At 39.9% G+C, this 26,638-nt stretch overlaps 3 protein-coding genes across 5 annotated transcripts in view; 1 reads left to right on the top strand and 2 right to left on the bottom strand.

Moving 5' to 3' along the window:
• LOC134653718 (nuclear factor related to kappa-B-binding protein) overlaps positions 1 to 13,255 on the bottom strand; it is a 33,776-nt gene extending 20,521 nt beyond the window's left edge. Inside the window, exons 1-12 of the mRNA XM_063509112.1 lie at positions 12,438 to 13,255; positions 11,959 to 12,252; positions 11,387 to 11,503; positions 10,845 to 11,218; positions 10,520 to 10,650; positions 9,214 to 9,444; positions 7,407 to 7,519; positions 6,239 to 6,354; positions 4,889 to 5,005; positions 3,834 to 4,007; positions 1,524 to 1,670; positions 883 to 970 (exon numbers count right to left, since the gene is read on the bottom strand). Coding sequence (XP_063365182.1) covers positions 883 to 970; positions 1,524 to 1,670; positions 3,834 to 4,007; positions 4,889 to 5,005; positions 6,239 to 6,354; positions 7,407 to 7,519; positions 9,214 to 9,444; positions 10,520 to 10,650; positions 10,845 to 11,218; positions 11,387 to 11,503; positions 11,959 to 12,252; positions 12,438 to 12,881 — 2,346 coding nt within the window. The 5' untranslated portion in view covers positions 12,882 to 13,255. The remainder of the gene's footprint in view (positions 1 to 882; positions 971 to 1,523; positions 1,671 to 3,833; positions 4,008 to 4,888; positions 5,006 to 6,238; positions 6,355 to 7,406; positions 7,520 to 9,213; positions 9,445 to 10,519; positions 10,651 to 10,844; positions 11,219 to 11,386; positions 11,504 to 11,958; positions 12,253 to 12,437) is intronic.
• Positions 13,256 to 13,457: 202 nt separating this feature from the next.
• Positions 13,458 to 25,249, top strand: LOC134653579 (serine/threonine-protein phosphatase PP1-beta catalytic subunit). 3 transcript variants are annotated; one of them, XM_063508975.1, is made up of 7 exons: positions 13,458 to 13,619; positions 15,099 to 15,230; positions 17,549 to 17,764; positions 19,863 to 20,054; positions 21,493 to 21,644; positions 22,559 to 22,693; positions 23,693 to 25,249. In XM_063508975.1, the coding sequence occupies exons 1-7, from the start codon at positions 13,571 to 13,573 to the stop codon at positions 23,789 to 23,791; spliced, it is 975 nt and encodes a 324-aa protein (XP_063365045.1). In that variant the 5' UTR covers positions 13,458 to 13,570; the 3' UTR covers positions 23,792 to 25,249. The 3 variants fall into 3 exon arrangements, with proteins under 3 accessions (XP_063365045.1, XP_063365046.1, XP_063365047.1); XM_063508976.1 differs by lacking the exon at positions 23,693 to 25,249 and adding an exon at positions 23,488 to 23,638; XM_063508977.1 differs by lacking the exon at positions 13,458 to 13,619 and adding an exon at positions 13,967 to 14,106.
• LOC134653588 (uncharacterized) lies at positions 25,102 to 26,465 on the bottom strand. The gene is made up of 3 exons (XM_063508985.1): positions 26,343 to 26,465; positions 26,053 to 26,262; positions 25,102 to 25,583 (listed from the first exon to the last, which is right to left on the bottom strand). Exons 1-3 carry the CDS (start codon positions 26,441 to 26,443, stop codon positions 25,253 to 25,255), a joined length of 642 nt encoding a protein of 213 aa, XP_063365055.1. The 5' UTR covers positions 26,444 to 26,465; the 3' UTR covers positions 25,102 to 25,252.
• Between the last annotated feature and the right edge of the window lie 173 nt (positions 26,466 to 26,638).

Below are 26,638 nucleotides of genomic sequence, written 5' to 3' on the forward strand. Positions count from 1 at the left end.
ACTTACGCGTGAAATGTAATGTCAGTCTTTTTGTTTTTATAATATGATGCGTTGTGACACTTGTGACACCCATTCACTGCACAAACAACCATCTTTCCTGTGTTTTTGATTTTTAAACGGAAGGTGTACACAAACCAATTTGACCTTGAGAACTGCCAGGGCGGTTCGAATACGGTGACACGAGTGCGACGTGACGTCGCACTTGAAATGGCTTCACATGGTATGTACGAACACTCCATCTGTGCCTTATAAATCTATGATGTCAACGATCTCTGTTCAGGCGGGCAGCTTTCCGATCGGTAACACCTTTACGATTACCGACTACAGAATGGACAATGTGCAAATTTTTTAAATAGATATTCAGAAAGATAACAGAAAGATAAAAATAAAATAAATAAATAAATAAAATAATTAGTCGAACAGGTCTCTTAAGGCTTCGTCACACAGGCGCGTTTTCCTGGCGGGGCGTGAGCGTTTTGTATGTAAAAGCGGCGCGCCCCGCTCACGCCGCGCCTGTGTGACGAAGCCTTTAATCAGGCGAGTCTAAAAATACGAGCTGCGTCGCCAAGGACATTACCACACGAACTTCGTCCACGACGTACCTTGTTGTGGCTTAACCTTTTGGACGCCAATTACCGATATATCCGCACCGTAGGTTCAACGCCAAAGACCGATTAATCGGTCACATATCACAGAGCAACATAGACCTACGTGCATATGCATAAAGTTCAATTTCAGTTTTGACACTTCGGTGACGTGGCGTCAGCGTGATAGCTTTTGTGTTTGACACGGCGTCGAAAAGGTTAATCGTCGTACGTGGTAATTTCCTCGCCTTCGAGTAACAATTAGTACTCGAGCAAACTATAATAAATATGTAGTTACCGCTGGCGGCGGCGTTACAGGCTCGGGCTCTCGTTTCTCCGCAGCGCGACGCCCCCGCGCCGTTGACTTCAGCCAATCCTCCTCTGTCCTGCACGCAGAATAAAATAGTTATTTGTACAACAAGAGACCAAAGTTTGATATTTCTTCGAGTGCTTATAAGGGACTCAAAAGCGCACGAGATGTAAATAACTTTGATCTCGTGTAGTTCACAAAACTTTTCACCTCAGCAGTGAGAACATATTAGGGAACCCGAAAAATGTATTCCTTCTTCATCACTTACCTCTATTCACTCATGTTTACCAACAATTAAGTTTTCACCTCAGCAGCTCGAACCCTACTTTGCTACTTAAAAACAGTGAGCAAAATCGCATTTTGCTCATTTTGTCTCACTCAGTGAGCAAAATGCGATTTTGCTCACTGTTTTTAAGTAGCAAAGTACCCTTGTTCGAGCTGCTGAGGTGAAAAAGATATTGTCGAACGATCTGTATTTTTTATTTAGACAATGAAGGTTTAATTTAATATCATTCCTGGTTACTTGATAGACTGCACTTACATCTCTACTAAATAGCCGAAAGTGACAAAAATCTACAGAAACTTGGTCAAAAATCTGTAAAAACGAATGAGAAAAATCAATATGTCACCTGTTCCTGTGCAAATATGTCCAAATGGCCGTCCTTTGGTCGTATTTGACAACGGGGTCCCGCTTGGCAGACAATAGCCTGTCTAATGCAGTTGATAGCGCGCTCAGGAGCGCCTGGTCACTGCACGCTGAGATCCATTGAGACATCCTGAAATAAAAGTAAAGGTTAACACAATTTGGAAAGGGGTTAGATAATTAGTAAAGATATTCTGCCCAGTCGATAATCGGTTGGGAGTGTATGCCATTGGGTTGAGAATTGGTTGGTGTAAATATTTACTTCAAAGCTCATATAGGGCCAGTTACACCAACCACAATTAACAACAGTCTGTTAACCCAATTTTTTTTACAAGTTTCCCTAGAAACGGCAAACAATTATGTGATACATATATTAATTTCGGGCAAAAAGAAAAAAATCATGCATTTAAGGGTTAACAGACTGATCAGCGTCTAGCAGCAGAGAACTATGAAACTTTTCATACTATAACATTTAGCGAACGCTAAAACGGTGACAGATGGTTAGGTGCAACCGAGCCTTAGTCTTACCGTGCTATGAAAAATCCGAAGCTTGATAATATTTAAGAAGTAATAATATAAATGAAATCTATGTGTTAGCATGTAAGGTTTATCTGTTAATGCTAATATTACATTATAAATAAATGAAATGAAATGAAATGAAATATTTTTTTCTCAAAAATGGACAGCAAAGTCGACGTTGCCTGATAAAAAATAGGTCGCGAAGTACGTAGTTTATGGTCATTCAAAAAATTAAAAAGTTAAAAACATTGCAGTCTCGATTTCAGGACTGCAATGTTGCATACAAATTCCATTATTTAACGAGTTCCAAACTTTTTAAAAGTTGAAATTGCCATATCATATGAAGGCATAGGTCCAATTAAACAGCCAAACAGATGATCAGCACTTATTATTATAATGTTGGTACCGTGACTATTTAGGTGTCTCAAATAGGTTGGCGTATATTCAGCAGAAAAATACACTTTTTTTTTTTAAAAGGCGGCAAAGCAAATATTTTCAATGGTTTTACTTTTTTCTGTGAAAATTAGAACTCCCAAGGTCGTCCGTTTAAAACGAATCCTCAGCCAGCAAGTAGCTACTTCCGAACCTCGACAATAATGTACTATTAATCGGCCGACTGAGGCAGCCAGGAAGTGCTGTATAGCACTCACTTGAGCAGGGTGAGCACGTCGTGGCGCGTGCCCTCGCCGTTGGGCAGGCGCGCCACGGCGTCGCGCACGAGCGTCAGGAACGAGGCGTGGCGCAGCCGCGAGGCAGCCAGGAAGTGCTGTATAGTGGCACTCACTTGAGCAGGGTGAGGCAGCCAGGGTGAGCAGGGTGAGGCAGCCAGGTTGAGGCAGCCAGGAAGTGCTGTATAGTGGCACTCACTTGAGCAGGGTGAGTACGTCGTGGCGCGTGCCCTCGCCGTTGGGCAGGCGCGCCACGGCGTCGCGCACGAGCGCCAGGAACGAGGCGTGGCGCGGTCGCGAGGCGGCCAGGAAGTGCTGTATAGTGGCACTCACTTGAGCAGGGTGAGGCAGCCAGGGTGAGGCAGCCAGGTTGAGGCAGCCAGGAAGTGCTGTATAGTGGCACTCACTTGAGCAGGGTGAGTACGTCGTGGCGCGTGCCCTCGCCGTTGGGCAGGCGCGCCACGGCGTCGCGCACGAGCGCCAGGAACGAGGCGTGGCGCAGCCGCGAGGCAGCCAGGAAGTGCTGTATAGTGGCACTCACTTGAGCAGGGTGAGCACGTCGTGGCGCGTGCCCTCGCCGTTGGGCAGGCGCGCCACGGCGTCGCGCACGAGCGTCAGGAACGAGGCGTGGCGCAGCCGCGAGGCAGCCAGGAAGTGCTGTATAGTGGCACTCACTTGAGCAGGGTGAGCACGTCGTGGCGCGTGCCCTCGCCGTTGGGCAGGCGCGCCACGGCGTCGCGCACGAGCGTCAGGAACGAGGCGTGGCGCAGCCGCGAGGCAGCCAGGAAGTGCTGTATAGTGGCACTCACTTGAGCAGGGTGAGGCAGCCAGGGTCAGCAGGGTGAGGCAGCCAGGTTGAGGCAGCCAGGAAGTGCTGTATAGTGGCACTCACTTGAGCAGGGTGAGTACGTCGTGGCGCGTGCCCTCGCCGTTGGGCAGGCGCGCCACGGCGTCGCGCACGAGCGCCAGGAACGAGGCGTGGCGCGGTCGCGAGGCGGCCAGGAAGTGCTGTATAGTGGCACTCACTTGAGCAGGGTGAGGCAGCCAGGCTGAGCAGGGTGAGGCAGCCAGGTTGAGGCAGCCAGGAAGTGCTGTATAGTGGCACTCACTTGAGCAGGGTGAGTACGTCGTGGCGCGTGCCCTCGCCGTTGGGCAGGCGCGCCACGGCGTCGCGCACGAGCGCCAGGAACGAGGCGTGGCGCGGCCGCGAGGCGGCCAGCAATGCGCTGGCCGCACCACCGCCCGCGCCGCAACGTGCGCAGGGACCTACTACGGCACGGTACCTGCATTCAACAACACAGACATCTTTACTAAACAATAGGGATGATGACACATGTTGAATTTTATAACAAAATCTAGTAAAATAGATAGCAAACGAGCAATTTATCACAATAATGTGGATATTAAAATAAAATATTGAAAAATTACAAAAATACAGGACCTGAAAGTTTCAAAATTTAAGTTTTTTTTAACTTCCAAAAACGATAAAAGTAAGGGTACCATTCGATTCCTTACATTTCATCCAAAAAAATATTGTATAGCAACTATATACATAAACGCAATATTTCACCGACAAAAACGCAATTTTCTTGTTTTGTCCATACTACAAGATGGGCGATGACGTCACGGCCCCTGGCCGTTTTGTATATTGCGTTTCACGAGTGAAGTGCGACTGTCGGCCTTTGACTACAATTTCTGACTTTTGTGTTACTTTAATGAAATGGATCCCATATAGACATTTGATCCTAAAAACAAACCCGATCGATTGATACCATAAAAAAAATTAGTCATGTAGCCTATTAAACACAAAAAGATCAGCAGCTTCACTTAAATAAATCCCTTTTTTTATTATCTATTAAAGTTATATTTCATCTAAACCGGCCACGTAGCCAACGTGCCAATCGCTGGCGCTCCGTAGCGATCGAAACACAACTGTCACTGTCGCACTAATATGGAAGAGTGATTGAGGGACACAAAGCGATCGTCACCTTGGCTAGGCCGCCAGCTATCTTATTAATTGAGCTATTCGCGTTTTCTGTTAATAACCTCATAGCCTCAACAACACGAGCAGAGGTGGAATTACTCTGGAAATGTTACACACAAATTTTACTTTGTCTTAAAATCGCGAGCACATTCTTAATGATTATGTTACAACTCGACTTACCCGTGCTGGACGTAAGTGAAAGGTTTCGCCGAAGCAGCATATCTCTTTCTCTCTTGGGCTCGGAAATCTGTTATTTCCGCGCTAGTAAGAGGACGCACAACCCATGACGTAGGATACCTGAGTAAAGACCAAAATTTTGACGTCTCACAATTTGAATGCTATACCAAAATTTCTGTAAAAGAAAAGAGATCAATATTTCTAAAACTCGATTAACGTTACTAAAGAAAGGCATCAAGTTTGCTATTTATAAAGAAAAAAAAGATAAAAGATCGTTTATTCAAGTAGGCATATTACAATGCGCTTATGAACGTCGAATAAAGCTACACCGGCTCCAACCCTACCCCTCTGCTTCGAGAAGATTTAAATCCCAACCGTATTGTGATCTAAAAAAGCGCTACGATTTTTCAAAAAGTCTGAAGCTACTGCGCCTTAATGAAAATATCCTGTAGTATTATGTCAAAAACCGGCCAAGTGCGAGTCGGACTCGCGCACGGAGGGTTCCGCACCATCAACAAAAAATAGAGCAAAACAAGCAAAAAAACGGTCACCCATCCAAGTACTGACCCCGCCCGACGTTGCTTAACCCTTAAATACATGATTTTTTCGTTTTGCCCGAAATTAATATATATATCACATAATTGTTTGCCGTTTCTAGGAAAAATAGTAAAAAAAATTATATCATCGATTTTCACTGGGAAATCAGTGTTAAAAGTTGCATAGTCTAAATCATATTTTTGGAAATATATAGCTATTAGTAAGGGGTATAGGAAAAATCTTAACTGCCAACAGAAAGGTACACTATTTGTGATGTTCCTATGATAAAATTTGTAAATATAAAATAATTACAAACCCCGAAAAATCTGCCCAAAATCACATACTAAAAATCATCAACTTCCAGGTTTTTCCAAGTTTTCCGACATTTCGTCTATAAACAAATGTAACTTTTATAAATTAAAATACTGCGTAAATTTATGTAATAATTCGGAAAATTTATTAGTTTTACTATTGAAATAATGTACAAGAACAAATAGAATTTGTTTAATAATGCATAACATTTGATGTTTATGTTGTGTGTATAAATGCATCACTATGCATTTAAGGGTTAACTTCGGTCAAAAATCACGTTTGTTGTATGGGAGCCCCCCTTAAATCTTTATTTTATTCTGTTTTTAGTATTTGTTGTTATAGCGGCAACAGAAATACATCATCTGTGAAAATTTCAACCGTCTAGCTATCACGGTTCGTGAGATACAGCCTGGTGACAGACGGACGAACGGACGGACGGACAGCGAAGTCTTAGTAATAGGGTCCCGTTTTTACCCTTTGGGTACGGAACCCTAAAAAGCAAACCTAGGTGGTGGAGGTTCGTTGGAAGGCGGCGCGGGCGACGCGGCGCGGAACCAGCGTTCGCACAGCCGGCCCAATATCGCGTCGCAGTCCCGACCCGCGCCTATCCACTGGTACGTCTAAATACACAAACAATTAAAGTCAATCGAATTTAAACTGTTGTGAGACATGCTAACATTGAATAATTTTACGGTTTAGACTCACTTGTTTTAAGTCACTCGCGCGACATGTTTCGGAGAGCCTAGGTCTCCTTTCAAGAACAACATGTCGCGCGAGTGACTTAAAACAAGTGAGTCTAAACCGTAAAATTATTCAAAGTTAAAGTCAATGTACCTGTAACAAATTATTCCTCAAGAATCCCTGTATAAAAGGTGAAAACCGCATGAAAATCCGTTTAGTAGATTTTGAGTTTATCGCTAACATACATACAGTCAGCTGCAGAAGTTGCTAAGCGGGCGAAGTGTTCAAAATTACCTTGACGTGCTCTTATTCTCCTAACAATAAAGTCGCGTCAAGACCATTCTGAACACCTCGTCCGCTTAGCAACTGCTGCTGACTACAAAATACAAACAGACAGACGCGCCGGGGGACTTTGTTTTATAAGATGTATATAGTGATTGTGGTTAAATATGATTTTTTTTTTGAAGTGACCGTGACCGTAAGACGGATACGTGACCTGATCGAAAAACTGCTACATGTAATGTCATTGAGTTTTGTTTTTATTGATTTAAATGCCATCTAGTGAGTTTCGCTCTAACTGGTATTAATATAACTCAAATACTAACACTGATGTGCTTAGGGGTTTCAAGTAATTAACGCTAACGCTAGATGGCGTTAACCTCAATTATACATAGTGCATTTTGCACTAGTCATTGAGTTTTCACTTCTGCCGGCACTCCCTGAGTGCAACCCGTTGTTTTTTTTACACGGATTTACTTCAACATATCAAGATTTGATCTGCAATCCGCGTCTTTTCCAAGTCTTCCCCTGCAATCTGACACTAAACAATAGGAAATTAATCTTTTGGGCGCCAAAAACACCTAAATTCACCGTGACCTCACACACACACAAAAGCGCCTAAAAGAAGTTGTTATGGCGTACGCTACGCTGTCAATGTAACCTTCATGCTTTCAAGAAAGGTTTTATTGTGTAATATGTTGCATTGATTTACCTGCGTCTCCGGAATATACTGTAAGTATGGCACGAAGTCATCAGGGTGCGGGCCTCTCTCGCCGGCCAGGAAGTCCAGCGCGGAGTCCAACTCAGCGCACCAGTCTTCTGACACTGAGGACCAAAACCTAATATTAAAATACGTCACTTATTTACTCACATTTTTTTTAATGAAGCATGACAAAGATTTCAATCCGGAGGAGTTTAAATACTGGCTCCTTATAATGTGTTTTTGGGAACTTATGTACCAGCGCCCTTATCAAGCATGACAAAGATTTCAATCCGGAGGGGTTTAAATACTGGCTCGTACTAATGAGTTTTTCGGAACTTATGTACCAGCGCCCTTATCAAGCATGACAAAGATTTCAATCCGGAGGAGTTTAAATACTGGCTCCTTATAATGAGTTTTTCGGAACTTATGTACCAGCGCCCTTATCAAGCATGACAAAGATTTCAATCCGCGGAGGGGTTTAAATACTGGCTCCTACTAATGAGTTTTTCGGGACTTATGTACCAGCGCCCTTATGGGATCTTATGGGTTACTTATGGGATCAGCGCCCACACCAGAGACAGGAAGTTTGCATGCGTCGTCTCCGTTTACGCCGAATCTTTTTTAGGGTTCCGTAGCCAAATGGCAAAAAACGGAACCCTTATAGATTCGTCATGTCTGTCTGTCTGTCTGTCTGTCCGTCTGTCCGTCTGTCCATCTGTCTGTCCGTCCGTATGTCACAGCCACTTTTCTCCGAAACTATAAGAACTATACTGTTGAAACTTGGTAAGTAGATGTATTCTGTGAACCGCATTAAGATTTTCACACAAAAATAGAAAAAAAACAATAAATTTTTGGGGTTCCCCATACTTCGAACTGAAACTCAAAATTTTCAAAAGAGTTCGCGCCTCTGATGAGATGGCAGTCGCTTTCGTAAAAACTAGTGCCCACGCCAATTACTGGGATTAGTTTCCAAGCGGACCCCAGGCTCCCATGAGCCGTGGCAAAATGCCGGGACAACGCGAGGAAGATGATGATTTTTAAGATAATTGTTTCTTTATTATTTTTTATTTGTTAAGTAATAATAATTTTTGTATATTTTATATTTCATACACAATTAATATTGTTCATGAATAAATAATGAATGAATGAATGACTACTCACAGCTGTACCAGGTGTTGAGCGGCGCTATGGGCGGCGCACCAGCGATAGGAAGTTGGCGTGCGTCGTCTCCGTAAGCGCCGACTCTGTGTCCACCCCGTCCTCCGCATTCGACGGCAGATCATGATATTCATGACAGGCAGCGCCATCAATCCATCACGTCTGTTATAAATATAATAAATACTCACAGCTGTACCAGGTGTTGAGCGGCGCTATGGGGGAGCTGATGACGGCGGCGCAGCGCGCGTGCAGCTGCTGCTTGCTCGCGCGGTGCGCCGCCCGCGCCGGGAACAGCGCGCGCACTAGCGACAGGAAGTTGGCGTGCGTCGTCTCCGTAAGCGCCGACTCTGTGTCCGCCCCGTCCTCCGCATTCGACGGGAGATCATGATATTCATGACAGGCAGCGCCATCAATCCATCACGTCTGTTATAAATATAATAAATACTCACAGCTGTACCAGGTGTTGAGCGGCGCTATGGGCGAGCTGATGACGGCGGCGCAGCGCGCGTGCAGCTGCTGCTTGCTCGCGCGGTGCGCCGCCCGCGCCGGGAACAGCGCGCGCACCAGCGACAGGAAGTTGGCGTGCGTCGTCTCCGTAAGCGCCGACTCTGTGTCCGCCGCGTCCTCCGCATTCGACGGCAGATCATGATATACTCACAGCTGTACCAGGTGTTGAGCGGCGCTATGGGCGAGCTGATGACGGCGGCGCAGCGCGCGTGCAGCTGCTGCTTGCTCGCGCGGTGCGCCGCCCGCGCCGGGAACAGCGCGCGCACTAGCGACAGGAAGTTGGCGTGCGTCGTCTCCGTAAGCGCCGACTCTGTGTCCGCCGCGTCCTCCGCATTCGACGGAAGGTCATCGTCCGCTAGCTCCACGGGCAGCGCCATCATGTCTGTTATAGCATAGAGAAAAATAAGACAAGATTGCTCACTCCATACATCAGTTAGACCAGCCATTCTCAAAGTGTGTTCCGCGGAACCCTAGGGTCCCGCGACACCCCTGCAGGGGTTCCGCAAGAATTTAGAATTATGCTGATTTAATAAAAAAAATACATTTCTAAAAACTATTGTTTTATTGTAGGGTTCCATCAAGTATTTCGCTTTCCAAAAGGGTTCCGTCAAAAAAAATAATTGAGAACCGCTGAGTTAGACTATTAATTTCGGTGTCTACATTTAGCATCAAGTAGCGGAACTATCAGTACTGCTACTTGAGAATAGATGTAGCACCGACCAGAGTCTTATCTCAACAGCGTAAGACTTACCGGTCGGTGCTACATCTATTGTCAAGTAGCAGTACTGATAGTTCCGCTACTCGATGCTAGATGCTAATAGTCTTTTTGGTACTAAAACTGATGTATGGAGTGAGCAATCTATGTATTTTTTTCTCTATCGTTATAGATATAAGGCGTTGTTCATAAACGGCTGCTAAGTTAATCAGTTGATGATCGTCGTTTATCCCTCTCTATGGCTTAACGACAGATAGGGACGAACGACGATCATCAACTGATTAAGTTAGCAGCCGTTTATGAATACCGCCAATAGCGTTTAGTTATAGCGGCAGATAGAAATTATATGTGGTTTAATTCTACTTCTATGGGCATGTTAGTAAAGATGCGGATAAGCGAGTACAGGCACTAACTACAGACGATACAATTAATTAATAACTCTTATAATTTTCAGGTATTACATTATCTAAGTGGGACTTAATCACTGTGTGTAAAATATTTTTGATAATTCCCTATGTTCTCTCGTTTCTGAATCTAAACCGACTTTTTATGGCAGTGGTGTGATATTGATAGCATGATAATCGTCATTACACTCACTTTTTCTTAGACATAAAATATTTACACATGACTTTGTCCTGTTTAGTTATAGCACAGAGTTAATAGTTGATAGTCAATAGTCAAGATTAAAGATTCTCAATATACTTAAACAATCTACAAAACTATACCAATCTTTTAAACTTACCAATTCCATCGAGATCTTCCAATTTGATGGGAACCGGTTGAATTATTCGACCAGCATTCTGTAATGCGAGTGTGGGATCTAAAGGCTCTTGCTTGATCACACTCTCCAGTTTTGGATCATTGTAATTTATACTGAAAACAAAAAATGTAACGATACTAAAAGGTTTTGTAAATTGCTTCTTTAAGTGTTACAACATAGTAGGTCTACTTTAAATCGACATAATATATTTCAAAATAATAATTTCAAATTTCGAAATTTGGAACTAATACTAGGGCAAAATAGACACATTTTACAATGTTTGATATTTTTTTAGAACAAAACTTACTTAGTTGTATCAGAGTATTTAGGATCCACAATTTCTTGCTTAATTTCAACAGTATCACCTAACTTTTTAGAATGTTTGGCACCCTTCGGCTCTGCAAAGGAACTCTCCGAGTCAGACTCCTCTTGCTCACACTTTATTTTAATATTTGGTAACAAAGGTTTGTGTTCAACATCCTCTTCCTTTCTTTTACTAGCTTTGGCATCAGATTTCACTTGTCTCTGACTTGGCTCTTTTTTAGGTCCCCTTTTCACTTTCTGTGCAGATGTTTCTGATTTTTGTCCGCCAAACATGAGTTTTTTTGTACCATTTACAAGTGCTACTCTCTGCTTTATGTCTTCTAAAGTTAAACCAGTTGTATTTAGTTCTGGATGGTTCTGAAACATAGAATAACAAATTAACACAAATAATACAGCAATTTAAGCAGAAGTAAAAAACTGGTGATCTATCATTCCTTTAGCAAGCAACACCACACAAGAGAAAGCTTATGCATGTTTGTCTGTAATTTGATTACTTTTTTAATATAGCATAATGATAATAGTTACCTCTCTATATTGTCTTCGAGCTCTATGAGCCGCTAAGACGTTCTTTAGACAATCCAGAGATGTGGGATGTGAAGATTCTGTTCCTCCAAGAGTGCCGGAAACATTGCTGTCCTGATTCTGATGATGCATGAAGAACAAAAAATCAATCTATGTTACAAAACTATGTTAACTAAGTTACTACTATTATTATTTTTTACTTTATTAAGTACATAGTAAAATAAAGAACAATTCATGTATTCTCTGGTAATATATAATTAGGGGTACCATTGTTAAGAAATTGCTAATCCTGCATAAAAATTTAAAACTCTGCAATTGTGTTTATCACCCTGCACAATTGCACATCTTACAAGATTATTTTTAAACTAGGTTCACTGTATAAAAATTCAGGGGAAAGATTATTTTGTTTTTGATCATTCTTATTTACAATATTAGGTTTTTGATAGATAAAATAGGACAATTTTTTTTGGATCTTTATACTGTGTGAGGTACATTCAATGTAATCTAAACATGTGGTAACAATTTTTTTTCATCAGATTTATTTTGACATTGTTCAATAGTTGAGTTGAGTGTACCTGGCCAGCATGCATGTGTTTGCGCTTTTTATTGGACGGCTCTGGAGGTCCCTCAGGATAGTTATCATCATCAGATTCATCACCGCCCACTTCACTCCGGATAGCTGCCAATTCCTCAAAATACCTCTGCCTCGCTCGCAAGTACAGGGGTTTGTAGGAGTTTTTGGAGGAATGTTTTTGTGGCAGAAGGGGGAGGCGGGGGGTGGGGCCAGGTGGGGCAGACTTGGCTGCTGCTAGCAACCGTTCCCGAGATATTAACACTTCTGGCATCAGTTTAGCATAGTAGGATTTTATCTGAAAAATAAAATAACATACTAGTATTGACCTTACTTGACAGGTCCCGGGTGCCACAGTTAAAAATAATTTGCAAGCTTAAAATGCAGTGTGCAATAATTATAACTTAGTTTTTATTAAATTAATTTACTTCATGTCTCAACACTAGATATTATGACCAATTTTGGTTGTAAGTATTTGTTTACCTTGTGCTTCTGTTGCTTAGCCCTTGCTTTTTGCAAAAACTTTCTCATCTTAGCTATGTCTGGCCGGTAATTTCCCTGTTTCAAATTGCTGTAAAATACTTCTAGTGGTGATGTGAAATGAAATGGTTCATGATCAAACAGCATCTTTATCGTTTTTTCTCTTTCCTCTTCTTCATTTTGTACGAATTTAGGCAAATATTTCATGAGCTGCTCCTTATGTGTATCTTCTAAGGATTCCCAAGTCTTATAGGAGAAGAACTCTTTGAAGAGTCCATAGTTCTCACAAAGCTCCTGCGGCAGCTCGAGGCTCTGGCCCAGCAGGCGCACTGGCTCCGTGAGCTCCTCGTCGGGTTCCGAGCTGCCGCTCCCGCTCCCACTGCAACTTTCCGAGGAGCTGCTACTCTCGCCACTATAACTCTGTTCACTCTCCATCTTCTCCTCCATCGGAAACCGACTTAACGACCACCGTCTGCTTCCGTTGTGCACTAAATACCTTTCTCACTCGCGATAACGACTATTTTCCGCACACTTCATTGAATTATCGCGTTGTTTTGCCAATGTTTACGAAATACCGAAAACAACCGTACACAGAAAAGTCGAATAAAAAGCCATGAAGATATTTTGAGCAGTCGTCAAATCTCATCTAAAATAAAATAGAACGCACACGCCAAATCGTAATGTTTCATACATACTATGCGCCAGAACGGCACATTACGATGAGAAAATAGCTTGACAGCCAAGTACAGCGACATTTTGCTCGGTGTTCGTAGAGATTTTTAAAAGGTAGGACATTTGTTTATGGATTTTATACATGGCAACACCTATAGACCATAGACTAGGCATTTTCTTTTTGTTGTATCAAAGAAGCTCAAGTAGAATTTAATTATTCAAACATTTCAAACAGTTTTGCTTGATTAAAATAGAAATATGTTTTACATACTATTTCCCGATAATAATAATCTATTATTCTGAATTAATTTTTAAATAAATATTAAATACAATCCACTAAACAAGACTTGATGTGCTGTACCTTAGTCCATTCTAATTGGATGAGTGTAAAAAATAAAAATCACAAGTTTGCTCGCAGCGGTGGTTGTCGAAAGATTTTGACGTAAATTATTCGTGTAGTAAATATGGCTGACGAACTCAATGTTGACAGTCTAATTCACAGGCTTTTAGAAGGTAAAGATTCATTTTATTGTTTATAATAGTGTACATTTTAGTAATAAGACTAAAACATTAAAATTCAAAATAACATATCAATGTTCTCGCGCTGTTTGTTGCGTAATTATCACAAGTATGTAGGTACAGAAACGTCAAACTCATAAATAAATCGATTATCCTCAATTCTTATCTGATTCCACTTTTAATGATCGTTTGCCAGAGATGCTGACGGCTTATTTCATTGCCGCAAACGGATGTTCTCTAGAATAACAATCCGATAACCCAGCATCATTGGTACTTTTGATTATTGCTGATGTCAAATTATATGGAACACTTCCTAGGGCTTATTGTTATGCTTTGTTCGCATTGTATGTTACTTTACTTGATTTAAACATGTTTATTTCACTTTATTATGCTGCTTTTTGATGGGTTACAACAGTATTCAGAGTGCAACAGGAAACAGCAAGGCGGAAAGGGAAATTCAAAGACATCTTTTCATCAGAATGTATGGTTATCTGCATAGTTCTTGGCCACAGTATTGCGCTAGATACGTTTGATTGATTTTATTCTTGCGTTTGTATGACCTGACAAGTGGTTTGTTCCCATACAAAGACATTTTATGTTTTCAGTTCTTTCCTTTGCAATTTGATCTAGATTCCAATCGAGCTAAAAATAACCCATTCTATGAACCAAATAATAACTGTATGTTTCACGTGGGTCGTAACTGTGTACTGACACAGAATCTTCTTAATGTTTTCTTGTTCTTGGCACCAAGTTTTGTGCCAATTATGTCCTTGGCACTGTTGGTACAGTATGTATGTACCAAACTATACCGGTAACATAAGTAATTAATTGTGTGCTAAGGGCATACAGATTATGATTTTTCTTTATAATTTAAATTACTCTAGCATGTGCTTACAACAGTGGTAATGTGTAATGCTTTGATGAAACCCAAGTGTATGTCCGTTAAGTATTTTTTCAATATGTTAAGCGTTCTATAGGTACCTATAGTGCTGATAATAGCATGCATTGTAACTATGAATATTAAGTATTTGTGTATGAATAGTTGAAGGTCTTGCCTGTAAATGCCTATTGTTGTAAAACTGTCTTCTGGCTATACTATAATATGTATATATGGTAATCCTGCAATTCTGCCTGTATTGTAAAGTAATCTTGGATATTGTTGAGTATAGACTCAAGATAAGACTCAGAGATAAGAGCTTCAAGATATCAATGATAGCATTGATATCTTGAAGCTCTTATCTGTCATATCATTTATTGCTTCATCTTATTGACCATTAGTCAATCATACATGTATCAAAATAGGTTGATCGTAATCTAAATTCTCAAGTTTACAATGAATCATTTCAAGTGTATTGAGATCATTAATTATTCGACTAACAAATTACACAAGTTGTATGTAGCCAATTAAATGCCAGCCGTTGAGGCAGGCTTCTTAGTAATCCTGTTAACACCTGTTGTGTAATGTTGGCACAGTTCGAGGATGCAGGCCTGGGAAGACGGTTCAGATGTCCGAGTCGGAGGTGCGTGGGCTGTGCACCAAGTCCCGGGAAATATTTCTGCAACAGCCAATACTACTGGAATTGGAGGCACCGCTAAAAATTTGTGGTAAGGATTAGCAATGAGTACTTTAACCCTTTATAAGCCATAAGGGCGTCAGAAATTATTCAAAATTGAAATAACATTCAAAATCAGGTGGGAAACATATTCCCTCTGCCTTATAAAGGCTTAAATATATTAAGGTATGTACAAAATTCATTAAAAGGCACTTCTTGCGACTGAGACATATTAATTTAAAATAAATTATATGTATATTCAATATTAGACCTTGACATAATTGGTCAAAATATTACTTGTTTTCTTTGTGTGTAGTATTTTTCTTACTATATAATACTATACTAAAAAAATATTTGCTAAAAAGGAATGTACATAATAGATGTACATATATTAGGTATATGTAGCACTGTTCTATAGGTACATTAATACCTACACATTGTATATACATACCTACTTAGTTCTATTTTGTGTTTGATTTCAATGTATGTATAAAGATTTGAGTTATAGATAAAACAAGATACATTAATCAAGAGTTGATTAATTTTGTATTCATTTGGCATTTTCGAAGCACTTCAAATGACGTCTGTTACTGACACCTCAATAATCTAAATCATCTTATCCATTCTGGATTACATTGAAGTTGGCCAAAATAGATTTTATACCTGTTCTCTAACAGTTTGCATCTGGCCTGCACATTTCTTAAAAATAACTTTAAAGAACATAAATTAAGACTTTGTTTATAAATACCTAGATGCTTGCTAGTCTGACTCTTGAAGGCTTGTAGAGTAAACAAAGCTATTTGACTAGATCATTACCAGCTATTTTTAGCACACTTTAGTATTCAATCTTTTTACACAGACTATAGACATAGATACTTATATCTAAACAGATCACGCAAACGCACCTGCTTCGTGAGCTAACAATGTTTTAGTTTTGATACAATTACCGGTATATGCGACATCTATGATATACATGTCTGTGTCTGTGAAGAATTCATAGGTAGCGTTTGATTGAGTAGGTAGTATTATTAAATGACAAAGGTGGTAAACTTGACACTTCATTATCACTGATTCAGTCACAAGTAATGACTCAACTGATGACTGTGGCACTTTAAAAGATATTTAGCGCGGAATCTGGCGACAATGATACCTAAACTGCGAGTTATGCGACGTTACCAATACCATAGAGAAATATAGTAAGACAAGAGTGCTCACTCCATACATCAGTTCAGACTATTAATTTCAGTTTCTACATCTAGCATCAAGTAGCGGAACTATCAGTACTGCTACTTGACAATAGATGTAGCACCGACCGGAAAGTCTTATCTCAACAGCATAAGACTTTCCAGTCGGTGCTACATCTATTGTCAAGTAGCAGTACTGATAGTTCCGCTACTCGATGCTAGATGCTAATAGTCTTTTTGGTACTAAAACTGATGTATGGAGTGAGCACTCTATGTATTTTTTTCTCTATGCCAATACCATACTAACGAGGTTAGTTACAGTTGGTACCTCTGTGTGTAATTTTTTTGTCTCTTTAGGACTTATCTATCCATGTAAATATTTGTGCTTTGAGTTAAAACACCAATACATGTTCAGATAATTGCTATTGAAGTGTCATTCCGTCAAAAAAGAACACATATAGGTTCACTTTTGATGTACTCGTATTACATTATTATTGGCTATGTGTCCACGTTCACGTCTTCACGACTTGTGGCTACTGGCCAAACTAATTATCTAACCCACAAACAATCAACATATGGCAATATTGGCAATAGTAAATGCATGCCTGCGAAATTTTAATTTTTTTTCTTTACCCCTGCTGTCATCGCCTTTAATTATCCCGCGCCGCCACTCACATTCGCACATAGCCAAATACCATACCTACGTAATTGTATCATAATAATGTAAGTGCTAGAGTCTGTGCGGAAAGAGAGTCTGTCGTGGATTGTATTGGGCCCCATACATTCCACGACTCTTCTCTTTCCGCACAGACTCTAGGTACAGTTACACAAGTTATAGGTACAGGTGTGCTAGGTACAGGGAGTAGGTATTGTGGGCATAAAAGGCAAGTAGAAGTGTTTTGATAGTAACGTAGGAAATTACATACTTTATTCTAGAGAATCTAGAGGGTAGCCAGATGTACTAAACAGTCACATCACCAGGCTCCACTTTGTATAATTTGTACATACTTACTATGAAAAATGAACGCAGTGACGTGACGTCACATTGAATCTACTTCACTTTTAAAGTTTTTGTTGTGTTTAAACCTGTTGTAAGCGTAAATAACATGTTTTATGCTGCTAATCTGTGTATTTTCGTAAATTCGATTTCATGAGGAGAGAATTCTAACTATTCTAACTTTTTTAGGTGATATTCATGGCCAGTACACAGATTTACTACGCCTGTTCGAATACGGGGGTTTCCCGCCAGAGGCCAACTATCTTTTCCTCGGCGACTACGTGGACCGCGGCAAGCAGTCGCTGGAAACCATATGCCTCCTGCTCGCATACAAGATCAAATATCCAGAGAATTTCTTCCTTTTGCGAGGCAACCATGAGTGCGCTAGTATAAACCGCATTTACGGTAAGTGTTACTCTGTTTATATTTACGTATTAGTTGTGATCCGGAGGCGTTCATAATTTACGTGGCACGGTTGGTCTACAAAATGTGACAAGGGTGGGGATGGGACAGCGCATGCAGTTGCTGGAAACCATATGTGCGTACAGTATCAAAAATCCAAAGAACTTCTTATGCGAGGCAACCATGCGGTAGTATAAACCGTATTTAGGTACGGTAAGTGTTTCTCTGATGGCCTACGGAACGTCCAAAACCTCTATCATTTGAATATGAGTGCTATGCAAGAGCGATAGAGATACAGATAACGAAATTTAGATTTTCGATGTTCACAGTAGGCCATATTTACTAAATATTTACATCTATCGTGGCCATAATTTACGTCACAAGATCTGTCTGCAAAGTGTGATGTGTTGTGAGCGTGAGTTAGCAGGTCACAACCCTAGTTAAAATCTAAACTACGAAACCCTTAGTGCGCGAAGCCGGCTTGTACTCACACTGTTATTACGGAACCTTTAAAAAATAACAAAACTTAGAATGTCAAATTACCATTTAGGTAAAGTTCCAAAATGGAAACTGCTTTAATTAAGTATTTTTTTTAGATACATTCTTATCTGTAGTGGTGAGTGAAATCACGATATGTTCGCATCGCATAAGAAACATGAATGACATGTTAATAATAGCATTTAATAGAAAAGATAAATATTTATAATCCAACCAAAGCCGCCAATGTCAATTGAAGTTCATACTACCTTCTATGGCTTCTACCGAAGTAGATTTATACAAGTATAGTGTATTCAGAGGTACACGCGACGAAGTGATTGCTACGCCAGCCAGGACTACTAAATCCTAATACCTAGTGTATTTCATCATAGATATCAGTCTATAACAACTTTCCAGCTATCCCAGATTGTATACTGCACTTTTAAAAACGTGTTTTTTACTATTACCCGAATATATAATACACGTAGCCGCTATTGTGAGATTATAATGTAACTACTTTCCACCTCACTCTAGCAAATAACTGCCTCTTGAGTAGGTATACTCTGTATTATTAGCAGAGATCGGACAGATTGGCGTCGATTAAATAATTAATCATAAAATTATTTTAATTAATTTTTTACCTGAGATTTAATTTTGTTCCCTAGTCAATAAATAGCACTTAAATATATTTTTGATATAAAAAATGAGTACCTTCAAAAATTTGGAAAACATACTAATTACTTTTTATAATATATTTACATTATAAGAAATTTTTGTGTTATTTATTGATTAGGAATCAAAATTAAAACTCAGGTAAGAAATTAATTAAATGATTAATTATTTAATGAATTTTGGAGTTACGTCCACATTATTGCGAGCAATGACGCAAATTTGACCGATCTCTGATTATTAGGGACAAACGGGACAAACAGTCGTTGCGGCCGAAAATTGAACGTCAACCTGACGTGACGTCTCGAAAATTACTCTGACATACAGTTCATGCACGAACACGAATGTTATCCCTGCATAACATAAAGGATTAGGTACCAGGTTTTCTTTCTCGCTCGTTGAGAGCAGGGATGTTGCGAATATCCGCATCCGCAACCGCGGAACTTCCGCATTATTTTCAATATCCGCATCCGCATAAAATCGATGCGGATGCGGATGTGGAATAGTTCGGTACAGGAACGTCTTAGCATCGGCGTAAGTGCTAGACTGCTAGGTAATTTAGTAATTAGCCAAAAAAACCTATTAGAAATTAGCAGTCAAGCGTGAGTGGGACTTAATGTACGGAACCCTTAGAACGCGAATCCGACTCGCACTTGGCCGGTTTTTTGAAATAAAAATTACTAAAATGTAATATGTGACGTTTTTTATGTATCTATCTTGACATCCGCATCCGCATCCGCGGATGTGAGGGTTTAAAAATCCGCATTCGCATCCGCGGATGTCAAAATATCGGCATCCGCAACATTCCTGGTTGAGAGTGAGTCGATCGATCGAATACCTACGTCGAAAAATCTAAAATCTTTATATGCCTCTCTATCACTCTTGCATATTCGAGCGATAGAGGCAGAAAAAGATTCGTTATATATTATATCATCATTGTATTGCTCCCCCACAGGTTTCTACGACGAGTGCAAACGCCGGTACAACATAAAGCTATGGAAGACGTTCACAGACTGCTTCAACTGCCTGCCCATCGCGGCCATCATCGACGAGAAGATATTCTGTTGCCACGGAGGCCTGTCGCCGGATCTGCAGGGCATGGAGCAGATTAGGAGGATAATGAGACCTACTGATGTGCCTGATACAGGTAACTAGTTTTTAGGGTTCCGTAGCCAAATGGCAAAAAACGGAACCCTTATAGATTCGTCATGTCTGTCTGTCTGTCTGTCCGTCTGTCTGTCCGTCCGTATGTCACAGCCACTTTTCTCTGAAACTATAAGAACTATACTGTTGAAACTTGGTAAGTAGATGTATTCTGTGAACCGCATTAAGATTTTGACACAAAAATATAAAAAAAAACAATAAATTTTTGGGGTTCCCCATACTTCGAACTGAATCTCAAAAATTTTTTTTTCATCAAACCCATACGTGTGGGGTATCTATGGATAGGTCTTCAAAAATGATATTGAGGTTTCTAATATCATTTTTTTCTAAACTGAATAGTTTGCGCGAGAGACACTTCCAAAGTGGTAAAATGTGTGTGTCCCCCCCCCCCCCCCCCTGTAACTTCTAAAATAAGAGAATGATAAAACTAAAAAAAATATATGATGTACATTACCATGTAAACTTCCACCGAAAATTGGTTTGAACGAGATCTAGTAAGTACTTTTTTTTTATACGTGATAAATCGCCTAAATACGGAACCCTTCATGGGCGAGTCCGACTCGCACTTGGCCGCTTTTATTAACACATTCACACCCAGCCAAACAAGACATCCGCGCCAGGCCACAAACATTTCGTCATATATAGCTGTAGTACCACGATCCCGACTATTGGGTCGTCCGGCCTGGGAACGAAATCATAAAATACCCGATAGTCGGGTTATCGGCACTGAATGTCTTAAAAGTTGTTACTGAACATCAGCGTCTTTGCTTAGCGTCTGACCATGCGCGTTAAAGGGTCTGCCACATAATGACCTGCTTCACAATCTTTAACGCTTAACGTATCTAGGCAGGTGCTGCCCCCTACAGTTGCATGTTCCCTTGCGCGTTGTAGTCTACCATCTAGCAGCCTGAGGGCTGATTTAGACGGCGCGCGAACTCGCACGCTATTTTAGTTACATTGCGGACTGTTGGTTACGTCCAATGCAACCGACCGATCAAAACCCGCAATGTAATGAAACTCGGATGCGAGTTCTCGCATCGTCTAAATGAGCCCTAAATCAAAAAGTTAAACCATTCGCCCTAAAACGGGAGCTCCTATGCTGTCGCCTAACAGTTCATACACGATTCATGTGGTGCAAATATTATGACAGGATACAGTAAATAATTTTACGTAACCATACCGTACCGTAGGTCCTGGCCAAGGCAAGACGTAAAACCTTAGACAAACCACGGGCGGAAATTCGTAAAGCCCCAGATCGCATATTTATGGCCCTCACTTTCGGTTCGGGCCACAAACACCTGCGATCTGGAGCATTCACGAATTCACCTCCCTAGGTATGTAATGTACTATTGATGTTGAGTTTGCACGTTGCGAGATTCAACCTTCTTCAATCTTTGATTCAATCTTTTTTTTTTCAACAGGTCTGCTTTGCGATTTGCTGTGGTCAGATCCAGACAAGGACGTCCAAGGGTGGGGTGAAAACGATCGCGGTGTGTCATTCACATTCGGACCCGATGTTGTCAGCAAATTTCTCAATAGACATGACTTGGATCTCATTTGTCGAGCCCATCAGGTAAGATCCGAACGCCGCTGTGTGCAAGCGAGACATCGCTATATGCGTAGATAACGCTGTCTCGCTCACATATCGGAGCGGCGTAAGGAATCACATCAGTGTGACAACCGCATAGTTCTTCATTTCAATGAGTTTAAAAACCAAACGCTCATTGCAGAGGGTACCATAGTAGGTCCAAATGTCCAATCATAGAGTAGAAACAAAATCAACGTTGTGTAACGTTTGACATAACAAGGAACCGCAATAGTTATTTACGATACAAGTGCGGAAAGTAGGAAATTCGCAACGAGTGGCGATAAATTAAAACACGACCGAAAGGAGAAATTGTCACGAGTTGCGAATTACCTATTCGCACCTGTATCTTACAACGTTTTGCAGTATGTCTTTTAACCTTTTCGACGCCGTGTCAAACACAAAAGCTGTCACTCAGACGCCACGTCACCGAAGTGTCAAAACTGAAATTGAACTTTATGCATATGCATCTAGGTCTATGTTGCTCTGTGGTCTATGACCGATTAATCCGTCTTTGGCGTTGGACCTACGGTGCGTATATATCGGTCATTGGCGTCCAAAAGGTTAACTTTTTGACCGCGACAGACGCCTGTAGCCGTCATCGCAAAGTCTTGCCATGGACGTCAACGATGGCCACAGCAGTCAGCTGGCCAATGCAATAGGGACTTACGCGGGACTTCGTAAAGTTCAATTTCGCTTAAATAATCTCGATCGCCTGGCGTCCGGGGCACGGCATATTCCTTCGCCGTCTGGCGTTCAAAAGGTGAAACTTACATAGGCACTGTAAAGAATGTTGGACCTAACAGCGCCCTCTGTAGCAAGCAGTTGGTATTTAACTCCATTAGGTATTTATTATGGCTCAAAACCTAACTTTTTTCCTAATACGTAGTGACGATTTTCAGGTAGTAGAAGATGGCTACGAATTCTTTGCGAAAAGGCAACTTGTCACGCTATTTTCCGCCCCCAATTACTGTGGCGAGTTTGACAATGCCGGTGGCATGATGTCCGTTGACGAGACGCTTATGTGCTCGTTCCAGGTTGGTATTCTTGCTGTCTGGTGCGGCAAGTGCCTCCACCACGTGTCTACTCCCTGTTACTACTACTACCTAAAGTCTATTTTTTTATTCGGTAGACTAAAATGACATTTCATAGTATGAAATGACACATGATGTTCATACTATGAAATGTCATTTTAGTCTACCGAATAAAAATAAGTTTATGGCAAAATTTAATTTTTGGTACAAGCTCTTATCGCTGACTGTACTTTTCTTACGACAGACAACTAATACTCATCGAGACAATTCTAAAAACCCCTAACACAATTGAGGAGTGTCTTTTCAAAAGGGTTTATTTTTTTCTTAGCGGTACTTCTAAAGAGAACCTTGCTCAAGAAAACTTAAGGTCCAATTTAGAAATAAATTCCCAGAAAAAATAAACCCTTTTGAAAAGACACTCCTCAATTAGGTTGCGTTGTTTCATCACAGAGTTCCTATGGCCACCTCCTGTCTCCATCATCAGATCAGTTCGACAGTACCATATTATTGTATTGTCATCAGAACTATGTAGCTGTATGTACAGCTGCCAATTTTCATGACGCTACGATCCTTGGAAGATGGTTAAATTAGTTACCTTAGATTCCATTACATAGTTAGTTACATACAGGTCGACCTAATAAAAGCTTGTTAAAAAAATAGACTTTAGTTTGATTAATCTGTCCGTGTTTATAATGGTAGTGACACTTGCCTAGGAGAAACTTACCATACCAGACATAACATTGTCGATTATTTATTTTTGCTTTTTTAAGTAACTAACCCCAACAATCCCTTCATAGATATTGAAACCGTCTGAGAAGAAGACTATAAAAAAGGAACACTAACTTTCAATTGATGTTTTTTTTACTAACAAGAAACTAACATTGAACATCACTTCGTAAATTCGAAAATGTATGAGAAGTCGGATTAAAGTGGATTGCTTATATTGAATTGCTGACTTTTTTTTTTTCAACCAAGCTACTAATGATGAAAATCCCTTCATAGATATTGAAACCATCTGAGAAAAAGGCGAAATATCAGTACAATGGTATCAACAGTGGCAGGCCCGCCACGCCACAGCGGTCGCCGCCCAAAAAGAAATAACTGACGTTTGGGATCCAGTGTACTGCACAGTGAGACGAATGCTACAAAATAATTGATTATATCATGTATTATAATTATTATTTAGTGCGGTCACTGGACAGAGCCGAGTATGTCATGGATTGTTAAAATTATTTATCAATTTGCTTGTGCCTTCTTATTTTTAATTTTTATTATTAATGTGAGTGATATTAATTTATGGATTTAGTTCTACAGAGATTTCGTGGATGAGCAAGCATGATCTATTCGGCGATGCCTCGTGACTTCTGCTTTTTCGATCCCCAGTTTGACACAAGTTTTACGATCGGATTGCCACTTATTGTGTTTGACATGTTGGTGTCCTACTTAAATTGTTTTGTTGATTTTAAAGAGTTTGAAGTGGCAAGTAATTCTAAAGATGCGGGCATTGGACAAGAAAATCGTAGTTACATTTTCACATTACAGTCATGGTTATTGAGTTGTAGTGGATCGAAAGCACATTCGCTTTGTTTATTCTGTAACTAATGTGCCTATAAATGTAAAGTATATTATTATAGGTATCGTATAAGTGACGATAATAGTTGTTTCGAAAAGATATTATTTAAATTTGTTTATGTTTAAAAAGGTCGTCCCTTAGATTATATTATATTTCTGGTTTGACTTGAAGTACACATTTGGTTGCTTAGAAAGCCAGTCGGGAAAGGAATGCTGGCTCATTGCTATCACTACGGCGGGGAGAGTAGTCCCAGTGAAATTAATGATATTTTGCACTCAGTATTACTCTTACAAAATAAGTAGATAATCTAAAATTTGTTTTGTTGTACAAATTGGCATTGATCTCCTTATTGAGGCTTTTCCCTTCGCAGCTTACAGTATGTTAGATAAACCAATATCAGTTGAGGTGATAGAGCAGTGGTAGTCCTCGCAACAATAGTGCAATTGCTATATTATAACATAAAATTATATGCAAAAGTTGCATTGTACAATTATATTTTTAGCTATGTTAACAATATCAAATAATTTTCATGAATAAATATTGCTATTAAAAATAATAAGTTTATTTTGTTTTATTTTCAGTTAGGTTTGCATTTAAGGTAACTTTCATTTTGTAACATTGTAGTTTAATGAATGGTGTATGAACTTTGTATGTACTCTCCTTTCAAAGTATATTTTCTTCATTATCATTCAGTGGAAGCTTTTCTTTATCAATTTAATATTAAAATTCAAGTATACTTAGTCCTCATTTTGTGTATTCTCTAAGTAGTTAGCGGGTAAACATTCACTCCAAGATTACACCTGTGTTAACTCATCAGTGTGATATTATACATTTAAAATTTTATTACCTATTTTCATCTACATCTTAGTAAAAGTATTACATAGATTCTGAAGTAATTGAGTTGAATAAATACACTTATTATTAAAATTCACTGTACTTTTTCTCAGGTGTGTACAATTTTCTGAAATATAAATTTTATTCCAATATGGTCATGCATTTTCAATTTCCTCATCATGTTCCACATCTGCCCAGTTTATCTCAAGATCTGTCTTGGTGGGTAAAATTATCTTAATTCGCTGCTCGTGGCTCTCAAGTCTTTCACTGATTTTAGAAACAGTGCTTTCGTTCTTCTTCTGATATTTGGCAACATCCATTTTCAATGCTTTGATGTATCCTCGCTTGGCAGAAAGAATCTTTTTTAGTTTGTTGACTCTGGTTTCATACTCTTTTGCTAGGCCTTCCAGCACTTTTTTTTGTTTTCTTAAGTTAGCAACATCATGAGCTTTCAATTGGCTTTTGACATCACCCAGCTGAGGCCTCCTGTAATATTAAGGTAAAATATACAGATCACTGCAGACTAAAATGTAATGGAAGTTAGTGGTTTAGTTTAGTCAGTCAATCTCAAACAAAATAAGAGGAGTACAAGAGGGCTGTTAAATTGGGAACCAATTTTATATAGGTAGGGTATTTTTGTTACATGTTAACAGCCTCCTAGCCTAGTTGGTAGTGACCCTGCCTACGAAGAAGGATGTCTCGCATTCGAATCCTGGTAAGGGCATTTATTTGTGTGTTATCAAATTATCACAAATATTTTGTTCCTGAGTTATGGATGTATCCTATAAATAAATAAATAGGGTGATCAATCCAAATGGGTCAGTATGGAGAAGTCAGAAACTATGAGAGATAGCGAAATCTGTTCTTAGGAACCATGTCTTCGATTTTAGATTTAATAACATTGGCAATAATTAGGTACATATGTATATAAAGAATAGTATATAAAAAAATTTACCATAATGTTGTGTTTGAATCTATGTGACTATATTTCGCTTGCTGTTTCTGTAAGATTTCCAACTTTTGTGGTAAGTTTTCTGAGGCCCACATAGCATTCATTTCCTGTATCATTTCATCTAGAATTCCTTGTTTCAAGCAGTTGAACATTGGCACCCATTTAACTCGCTTCATTTTTGCTTTAGGCACCGTTTCAAGAAACTCTTCATCGCTGGAAAGATAAAGCATATTTATTACGGCATCCCTACAGCTTGTTTACCAAATTCAGATTCACAAGGAGAAGCAACTTACCTCACATGATTTACAATATTACTGAATTCCTTTAGAATTATAAGATTATCAAACGTTACATCTGATTTGTTCATTGATTCGTTAACGTGTTCTTCTTCCATTTTTTTGTAATTTCACACAACACAAATATGTATCATTAACTCAGTTTGTTTTGAATCGAGTTATTTAGGGTGTTTGGTTTGATTTAAAATTAAAACTAAAACATCTAATCAACGAACATTTTTGACAGATGAGCGCGTCGTGTGACATTTTGAATTTCGATGTTGCCCTACTGCGACTATCAATTACACACGAAT

The sequence above is a fragment of the Cydia amplana genome, chromosome 13, assembly GCF_948474715.1.
Source record: "Cydia amplana chromosome 13, ilCydAmpl1.1, whole genome shotgun sequence".
Classification (NCBI taxonomy): Eukaryota; Metazoa; Arthropoda; class Insecta; order Lepidoptera; family Tortricidae; genus Cydia; species Cydia amplana.